Source organism: Onychostoma macrolepis, chromosome 16 (genome assembly GCF_012432095.1).
Source record: "Onychostoma macrolepis isolate SWU-2019 chromosome 16, ASM1243209v1, whole genome shotgun sequence".
Lineage (NCBI taxonomy): Eukaryota > Metazoa > Chordata > Actinopteri > Cypriniformes > Cyprinidae > Onychostoma > Onychostoma macrolepis.
The window spans coordinates 23724371-23734109 of NC_081170.1; the positions used below are offsets into that span (position 1 = coordinate 23724371).

At 35.5% G+C, this 9739-nt stretch overlaps 2 protein-coding genes across 2 annotated transcripts; one reads left to right on the forward strand and one right to left on the reverse strand.

Annotated features, from left to right (window-relative positions):
- Nucleotides 1-1095: 1095 nt before the first annotated feature.
- Nucleotides 1096-3814, reverse strand: zgc:174935 (uncharacterized protein LOC796019 homolog). Its single transcript, XM_058746926.1, has 4 exons — nucleotides 3155-3814; nucleotides 2909-2963; nucleotides 2359-2473; nucleotides 1096-2028 (listed from the first exon to the last, which is right to left on the reverse strand). The coding sequence occupies exons 1-4, from the start codon at nucleotides 3449-3451 to the stop codon at nucleotides 1881-1883; spliced, it is 615 nt and encodes a 204-aa protein (XP_058602909.1). The 5' UTR covers nucleotides 3452-3814; the 3' UTR covers nucleotides 1096-1880.
- Nucleotides 3815-4563: 749 nt separating this feature from the next.
- si:dkey-87o1.2 (uncharacterized protein LOC796684 homolog) lies at nucleotides 4564-9739 on the forward strand. The gene is made up of 5 exons (XM_058745768.1): nucleotides 4564-4820; nucleotides 5499-5796; nucleotides 7434-7488; nucleotides 7575-7692; nucleotides 8594-9739. The coding sequence occupies exons 1-5, from the start codon at nucleotides 4747-4749 to the stop codon at nucleotides 8616-8618; spliced, it is 570 nt and encodes a 189-aa protein (XP_058601751.1). The 5' UTR covers nucleotides 4564-4746; the 3' UTR covers nucleotides 8619-9739.

Genomic DNA, 9739 nt, shown 5'->3' on the forward strand with positions numbered 1-9739 from the left:
CAATTCGTAAATGTTATAATACTCACTGTTTCAATAGTATAGGCACAAGACATATACAATATGATTTCAAAATGGAAAATAGCTATTCTGTGTGTTAAGTTAGCGTATATTCAATTTTATTTTGAATGTAAATTTGTAGCACTTTACAATAAAGCCCTATTAGTTAATATTGGTCAATGCATTAACATTCTCTAACAATGACCAAAACATCTGTTACAGTATTTTTATTTTTTACACAAATAGTTCACATCAGTTCATGTCAGCTCAGGTCCATTTGATAATCAGTTACAATACATTAGCAAATTTTGGAATTAACATGAACTAAAATTAATAAATGCTTTAAAAGTGTTTTTCATTATTAGTTCATGTCAACTAATGTAGTTATGTAATGTTAACAAAATTGAATATTGTAAAGTGTTACCAGATATTTTAACCAAACATTCTCATCATTTACACACACCCGTATTATTCCAAACATATTTGCAGTTTTTCTGTAAAACCTAATATTTTTGAGAAAGAATTTGGGTAACAACAGAAGAAGAAATACAGGTTTGGAGTGACATAAGGGTGAAGGTTTTTTTCTTTGGTTGAATTAAAATGAAAAATTAATAAAAATTAAGTAAAATTTGGTGAGCTATTACTTTCCAGATCACATTAACAGACAAACCTGAGCCAGTGGTTTCATAAAATTATAAGCTTGATATTTCTTCATATTGTTTAAAAATAAATAAATAAATAAAAATAATTCCATACACGCTCTTGTTTGAACCTAACTTCTAATTAACCCAAAATACTTATTTAAAACCCAAATTAAAATGTCCTATTAATTGTAGAAACACTGTCAAAGATTTGTCAGAAGGTGGAGCTGTACAGCATATTAAATCTGCTGTTGCATTTTTATCTCAAACAACATTGCACCTGAAACACCCAACATAACTTACATACCCATCAAACTGGTTAAACAGCCTAGAATGACAAATTAAACCGTCAAGACACTGTGTTTTAGTAAGATCACATCGACTAGACAAACATTTGAAATAGCTTTACACTGCGAAGTGGTAAACGTCCATTTACTGGAAGAATACATAAAAGAAATGTTGAATCATACTCTGACTTTATTTTTATTTTACATCAGATATCACAATATGTCCGCATAAAACCAAAACTTACAACAAAGAACAAGAGTAAGCAACTCTTACAACTACGTAACTGGTTTTCTGCTTCACTGAAGGCTCAGATTGGTTAAACTCGGAGTTGTCAGGACTGCATAACAATAGTAACCGGGGTAACAGAGTGAGGATGATTAGGTGTGACAGTAAGAGGGTCAGAGTTTTCCCATTGGTCGATACAAGCGGGACGTATGCATGAGCCTGAGGGAGGGTCAGAATGACACTGTAACACAGGAAAGGTAAACTACAGGGGGAAAAATAAATAAATAATAATTTTTTTAAAAATAATTACAATTAAAAAAAAAAAAAATCAAACACACCCAGAAAGCAAAGAAACCCAACACTCTTTTTCTGAAAAAAAAAAAAAAAAAAGGAAATTGAGTTTTTAAAAAAAATGAATACATGTTTTTCATAATTTATTTGTGGGTAAAGTGGACATCAAATTTCAATTGATATATAGACAATACCCATGCATCATCCCATGTTCCTCATAAAGACAGGAGAAATATGACAGACCACAAGCGATGCTGTCAGTCAAATCTTGAAGCCAAAGAGTGTGTCATTTCAGGGATGCCTGAGGAATGCTGGAGATCAACCCAAGCAAGATGTTCAGGTTAGTTAATCGTCCTATCAATTCTCCAGCGGACGCTGATGTGGTATTGCTCTCCACTCCCCTAACACACACATACTCATCCACTTGGTTTTTCTTCACTACACATCTACTTTTGGCTGTTTATCTTTGGACTCCTCAGCTTTTGGTTCCTTTGGTTTCGGTTCCTCGGGCTTGGGTTTTTCCGCTTGCATCTCCTTGGGCTTTGCCTCTGGCTGTTGTGGCTCATCGGTTATTTTACACAGTTTCCTTGGATAAGGAAAGGAGAATTGTTAAGCGATGTTAATGCTCAGCAGAAATACACTTGATCTATACCCATTAAAATTTTTTAAAAAGAGTGTTTTAATTTTACATTGAAAAAAAGTTTAAATACATAAATGAACCCAAATCCTCATTTAAAAGCTTCAGGTTATATAACATGTACAGAGCTTTAACCCATGAGCCTTCAGCCTTACACACAACGACTGTCAATGACCAATCAACAGATTCTGCACCCATTTAATCATGGCTAACTTCATCTGACAATTTCATGAGATTGGAGATCCACAGAAAGTAGTTTTATTATACTAATGTACTCACCTTCCCTCCTCAGAGGTCTTGTCGATGTACTTGCAAAGTGTGCTCAACTGCTCCATTTGTTTTTTTAGCGATTGAACCTCTGTTCCCCAATGAGAATTCTCCTTTACGAACTCACCTGTGAACAGAAAAGGGTATTATATTATATTATATATATATATATATATATATATATATATATATATATATATATACACACACACATACAATAGAGATTTTATAACTTCTTGTAAATGAGGTAAGAAAGGTAAAGCAAACAATGAGTGATGAGTGCATCTAGTGCAATTGTTTAGGCTATTGTCAGCAAATTGTCCCAGCTGTGCAATTCCAGTATTTAATGACTTGTATCATTAGCTATATTTTTCCAGGCATGACCGACTGGCTTTGCATTTATTGCCGCAGGGGGGCAGTGTATTTTCATGGGCTTTAGCCTACTATAACTAACAAATCGGATACAATCAGTAACTGTTTCTACTTCCATACTGTTCTTTGTCAATATAGTCTTTAAAAATGTCGTCTTGTTAAAAGTGAAAATAAAGAGATGGAAACTCACTCTGGATGTGTTTCTTTTCTGACTCTGCAGCAGCAGTTTCATCAGTTATTCGTTTCTGAAGAAGGAAAAAAAAAAAAAACAGGTTATAATAAATTACATGTGTCATACAGTCAGTTACAATAGCTGGATCATTAAGTACTATGGTAATACACTGAAGCAATTATGTAAGGCCTCAGATGTAGCTATATTAATACCCGGAGAGCACATAAAAACAAAGCATTAATCATCTCACATTCTACAACTCACCGTCTCTCCTTTACATGTAGCAATGTCACTTTTTTTCTTCTCTACAAAGGTCTTGGCTACGGACAGGTCTTTGGTTAGACTGTCCACCTCTTTTTTAGTCTTTTCCAGCAGTGTTTTGGACTGGATCAGCTGATCTTGGTATTCTCCCAGAACATCTCTGGTCACTCTGAACTTGATATCTGTAAATGAAGCCTGTTTACTCAGTTGCGTCTCCTGCTTTCGTCTGGAGTGGATGTAGCCAGCGATAACCATACTACACACCAAGACAAAACCCAACAGCAGTGCAGGAAACTTCATGATGGAGGGCTCAAGAGAAAGCTGGACCGGATTCACAACCTGTTTTTCGCGTGCAAGTGTACCGATAATCAGAGTTACCTGTCGGTGAAACTAGCCCCTCCCACAAGACTGTAGCATTCTGTTGAAGAGCAACCGCTGTGTATTCTGCGTGATTTTAACACAATCCTTAAAATGTTTTGTCACTTATGTCCGAGTTAATTCCTTAATGTAACTGTAAAGTAGGTTAATAAAGTGATCCTCAGTTAGCTTCCTTCCTGGGTTTGATGTTCTTTTTAACGATCGGTAGAATCCTGCTCATCTGAGCGGCGTTTGAAAGGAGTGCAGACGTCTCTACAGGTAACACAGCCCACCTGTAGAAGACCACGCCCACCCCGCGAACTCATTGGCGTACACTATTGACGCAGTGATGTCAAACTATTAAAACATACGACGTGCGTCCGACTCATTGCTCCGAATCGGTTCTTTTCAAAGAACCGGTTAAAATGATCCAGCAATTATTTACATTATTAGCCTACTATAGAAGCCATATGTAGGCAGCCGCGTTACTCTTTATTACGCTTTTCTGGATTAAATTTGTTTAATGCTGTTGTAATCTCATGTTGCCCAGTTAAACTATGATATAAGCGCATAAATGATGTATATTACGTAATTTACAGCCTATAGGGCCTATATAATTTAGATCTCGTGGTTGAAAACACCACAGGTGAAAAGAATAAAAAATATTTTCATTAATTATTAATAAATATTACCATACGTTCTCAAGATATCGCCATGCTTTTATCACAGGCTGCATTAACTATTGTTTGTAGCCTATTACAATTTTATTTATTTATTTTTTTTCTGAAATGTTTAGTTGGAAATGAGACTTGATCTAAATATGAACTAAATTGCATACATTTCCAGAGTAGAAATTTGAACATTGGCTAAAGCCAGGTTCAAAACTCTCATTTTGCTTAGTTTAAGGGGGTTTTAGATATTTCATTTTGTCACTTTTTTAAGCATAAAACTGGTGTTTGTTGAATGTAGGCCTAAGTGCTTTCGAGGTGGAGTTCTCATCTGTCCTATAAAAGTTTCATGCCAACCGCCATAAAAATCTAAAGGAAGCGGCTGTCATTTATTAACCGACAGAAACGATGCTCCGTTCAATGAGTCGGTCCAGTGAGTTGACTCGAGGACGGTTCCGTGAACCGGGTTCATCTCGTCTGCGTCGCACATGATACAAGTATTGTCAGACATCGAAGAAATGCCATTTAGCACCGCTTGAAACTTGTCACTTGAATTGAAATCCGAGTACAATGATGGACAAAATCATTTTCACATCTGTCGAGCCAAGCCTTCACAGTAAAGTAATGAAACCCCAACGCACTAGGTGAGCACCTGTTAAACATGGCTGGGAGAAGGGAAAAAAACAGGGGTTTCGATGCTCAGACGACATCTACTTTGATGGCATGTTGGTTAGTTCATGCAAATTAGAATATCCCGGTCCATCCTGTTTAACCACATTGTAATGATTGACGAATTTTGATGAGTTTTATAATGCCACACCTGTAAACCTTCAGTCCCCTGTTTGAGCTGTTTGCGTCAGAGATAAAGAAGGACTGCTTGTTATATTCCTTAACTGGAAGAAACACCAAGCACCAAAAATGTTGATGAGTTGATGTGTATTCTGCAAGGCCTATATTGTTTTAGCCCCTTTGACAAAACAAAGGTGGGTGGAGAGAGTGGAAAAGCTGGTCAGAGATCACAGCAACAGTATCAAGGAAGTTGAGGTTTAGCTCTCTCTCTTTCTCTCTCGCTCTCTCTCACACACACTGGTTTGCTTAATCCAGACATCCAGTTGTACAGGTAAGGCAGGCTTACCTGTCACTGTCCTAAAGCAATAGCATTTCAGGAAGACAGGACTGGGAGCTAAGTTGGATTCAGTCAATAGCATAGACGCTGCTGCCATGAGAACCGAGTAGTGAGCGAGAGAAAGAGGAAGAAGACGAAAACAACTTTTCCCAGAGGAACTCCTTAAGTCTGCTCTACTCTTTTCTTCTTCCCTCAGGATGAGAGCTGTATCGGCAATGGTTTTTCTGGCCTTATGTGCGCTGCTGGTTATAATCTACCAGGCCGTACAGCAGGAGCTTAACATCCGCAACATGAACAAACGCATTACTGTTTCCAGTCAACAGGTGAAGCTGAAGGAGGATGGGATCCTGGCGGCCAAGACCAAAGTGGAAGAGCTGAATAAACAACTTAATCCTCTGATCACACAGAGGGATCAACTTAAAAAACAGAAGGACGACATTAAGAAAGGCAATGCTAATTCTGAAAAGGAACTAGGCACCTGCCAAGCTGAGAAGGTAGTGTAAATAATCTTGAAGAACTGTCCAGTGATTTGCTTTCCATATTCTCTCATTTAAATCAAGAGTTAATACATTTTGATTCACTAATTGAGATTGATCACAAACTCTATAGTTTGATCTAATTCATTTGTGCTGAATTTCTCCCTTCACACGCAGCTCTTTTGTGTCTGATATGAGAGGTGGTGACACAAAATACTTTTAAATTGATGTCCTGCTGCATGGCATGCCATATTCCACATTACATCATGCTATGTTCCATTTCATTGTAGTATACATTTTTACACAACATTTTGGAGTTGAAAAGATTTTTTATGGTTTTTGAAAGAAGTCTCTCATGCTTACCAAGACTGCACATATTTGATCAAGAATACAGTAAAATCTGTAATATTCTGAAATATTGTTGCAATTTTTTTCTATTTTAAAATGTAATAATTTCTAGCATGGCAAAGCCAGTATTCCAGTCTTCAGTGCTGAATATGCTGATTTGGTACTCAAGAAACATTTCTTATTATTTTCAATGTTGAAAACAGTTGTGCTGCATTTTTATCCGGATTCATTTCTTTATTTCTTTCTTAGATGAATAGAACATTTTTTGGAACTAGAAATCATTTGCAACATTATCCATGCCTCTACTGTCACTTCTGATAAATTTAATGCATCTTTGCTTAATTTCTTTCCAAAAAGAAAAAAAACTTTGAAAAGTATTGTACATGTGGCTTGTACATCATTTTAAAGTAAATATTGCTTGTAGTATTTGTACTTTTACATAATTAATTTGTCAAACCACAGGACTGTTAAAAATGAACTATGCAAAATGATGGAAAAACTTGATTATACATTCATATAAATTAAACTCCATGGACATGTTACATGCTTCAATTATTCATTCACCCAAAGGCATAAGTAATAAACAGTGTTTTAGGAACACAACCTTACCCAAAAGATTTACTTTAGGGCAAAGTATGTTTATATTTGCACTCTATATGATCATATTTAATGTTATGATATTGCAAAATTATCCAGTTTTGGGATGTAATCGCTTGTCAGTAGGACAGAATCTTTAGCAGTGTTAGTTTCTAGTTGAATGAGGTATAAATGCATTCACACATTAAATCCCATTGCACTTGCTGTACCAGAAGTAGATTGTATTTCCAGTTTTGCGAGTTTTCATAAGTAGTAACGAACCAATAGACAGAAGATCCGGAAGTATTCCTTAAAAAGTGAAATATTAGTATTACAGTATGTTAATTTTATCACTTACATGCATTAGGGTTTAAAGGTTTTGGGTCAGGACAGCTGTTTTCTACATTGATAGTAATAAGAAATGTTACTTGAGCAGCAAATCGGCATATTCAAATGATTTCTGAAGGATCATGTGACACTGAAGACTGGAGTAATAGCTGCTAAAATCACAGGAATTATAATAAAATAGAAAAACATTATTATGAAGTGTGATAATATTTCATCTCTGAGTCTCATGATGGTTGAAACATGCGATCTGAAATAATGTTTCAGTATTGTATTACATTCCTGCAGTGGATATTTGACTGCTTCTATGCAAAGCAAGTGTTGTGACAGGTCTATTACAGTGTTCTCTGTTAAAGTGCTCTCACACAGTCTTCTTCCTCTCTCAGGGTAAATTAGAGAAGCAGAAAAACGAAGCAAAAGATTCACTCCAGAAACTAAAGGGTAAATATGAGTTACTCTTGCTTCTAGGGTTTGATTGAAACTAAGATGTGTGAATATTAATGCACATTGTCTTTAATGTTCTGCAGATGACCAAGAAGCCGAGAGGAAGAAATCTGAGGAGGAGATTGAGGGTCTGAAACAGCAAGTTCTAGAGAGAGATTTAAAAATCTGCAAATTTGTGGATATTACACTGGATGAGCCAAAGTAAGAGTGCTTGATTTGAATTTATTCCTTTGAATATGATGGTAATCTAAACGCACCCTTTTCACAAACTGCGATGATGCATTTTCACAGTTATTAACTTTTTTTTTTTAAATTAATGTCTATTTATAACACTATGTTTAGATTTTTTAATTACCCTCTAATCACCTTAAATTTTAGAAAACGAAAGTTAAGAGTTAAGGCTGCTCTGTGCCTGCATGCTCAAAATTCAGTGTAAAGGTGCAATGCTGCATAAATTATGCCTGCTCAGACCCACTTCAGTCCCTAATATCACAGTATATCATTGTAGTTACATTGTAGCGTAAAAAATGCATTCATACAACCTTTGCTGTTTAAATTAAGCATAAGTTTCTAATGCACTTAAGCACTTCTGAAGTGGCATTTAGGTGTATTTACACAGACTGTTTAATGATGCTCAGAAGTGGCATTAATGCATTTGCACTGCAATTACTGCATAACTGTATAATTTGATACCAGGGCTGAAGTGGGTCTGAGCAGGCTTAATTTAGTCTGGCTTTTATGTGGTATTGTGCATTTACACTGAATTTCGAGCAAGCACAGAGCAACCTTAACTTGGCCTTAAATACACTTTAAAACAATGGCTGAGGGTGTGGCGACATTTCTTTCTTTCTTTCTTTCTTTCTCTATTCCGACAATAGTAATCAAGTTCAATTTTTTCTTCTTCTTTGGAAAGTCTCATAAACGTCATGAATTTTTTTTATTTTTTGTTTTGTTTCCGTTCACCACTATATAAGTTACCTATGATGACTGCTGCTTATGAGAACCTCAGAAATGTGAAAAGGGTCTATAGTTATACTGTTTTTATTGTCAAAAGTCACAAATCAGAATCTTTTCCACAAGTCTTTTTTTTGTCTGTTTACAGGAAGTTGTGCGCTGGTACAATTTGAAGGAGCTTTGTGGAGGAATCTGGAGTGCTCAGGAAAAATGTTCTGAATGGAACTGTGTATAGCTTTTTTTTTCCTTCATACTGCTCTTTTGACTTTGGTAAATATGTTTTTTCATTAAAAAATGAGGAATGTTTCCTAATAAACAGTGCACTAAATGTGTAATGATGACAGATGTGAAAAAAGCCTCTTTGGTTTTTGTATAATTTTTCACATTTGCAAAACCCCAATTTTTTAAGGAAGTGCCTGCATGGTTATTCTGTGTACATTACTTTTCTATTTAAATTCAATGTTCATTTTGTGCTTCCATTGTATGTGCTTATACAAATGTAAGGCATTGTCTGTTTGCTCATCATACAGTGTAACTTGAACTTGAGTGACTTTTTTTTAGTTTTTTGTTTGTATTGCATCATTTCACTTGAGCAATTATCTACGGCTTAAACTAAAGATTCTTTGGAGAATTAGGCGGGTAGTGTTCTGTTCTGCACGCAATTGGCTGTAAGTGTTGGAGGATGGGCTGTTCTGGTTAATAAAAAAAAAGGTAGACTAGACGAGGAATCTAAATGTTAAAGGTCATGTACAGTTTGAAGAACCATTAGTCTTTGTCATGTATATGGCAGATTTAATGTAATTATTAGCAGTTACTTTTATTGTGAGCTTTGTAGTAACACTAAATGGACTGTGTATTTGCCTAGGTGCAAAATAGTCAGTCTTGTTAACCTGTTTATCCACATTCATGCCATTTCCAGTCAGTCTTTACGAAAGTCCTTTGAGTCACTCTTTAAGGTTTTTAAAATGTACCCTTTAATTTTATAATTGAAGTTGCTTAATGCAGTTAAAGTTCTGCTAGGTGAGAGCCTGTGCATATTTACAGTACAGTGGATACTATCTTTCTTCATAGTTGCTAATTTAACTGTGTATTCTTAGAACAGGACACACAAACATGTTCTAATGTGAACAGTGTTTAACCACCCTTTTATAAGAGTATACGCAACAACAGACTTTCCAACAGCCACAACAGAAACCTGTAATTCCTGATTATTAAAAACAAAAACATTTACATCGCCATGTTTTTCAGATTCACCATGAATTAATTCCTGAAATAAATAAATAAACAAACATCA

Bases quoted from the DNA above. Each gene is read 5' to 3' on its own strand.
- zgc:174935 (XM_058746926.1), bottom strand. From the start codon at position 3,451: ATGAAGTTTCCTGCACTGCTGTTGGGTTTTGTCTTGGTGTGTAGTATG. The intron at 2,964-3,154 runs GTGAGTTGTAGA...TTCCTTCTTCAG, and splicing joins CTACATGTAAAGGAGAGACG to AAACGAATAACTGATGAAAC. The intron at 2,474-2,908 runs GTGAGTTTCCAT...TTCTGTTCACAG, and splicing joins AGAAAAGAAACACATCCAGA to GTGAGTTCGTAAAGGAGAAT.
- si:dkey-87o1.2 (XM_058745768.1), top strand. From the start codon at position 4,747: ATGATGGACAAAATCATTTTCACATCTGTCGAGCCAAGCCTTCACAGT. The intron at 5,797-7,433 runs GTAGTGTAAATA...TTCCTCTCTCAG, and splicing joins GCACCTGCCAAGCTGAGAAG to GGTAAATTAGAGAAGCAGAA. The intron at 7,693-8,593 runs GTAAGAGTGCTT...GTCTGTTTACAG, and splicing joins ATTACACTGGATGAGCCAAA to GAAGTTGTGCGCTGGTACAA.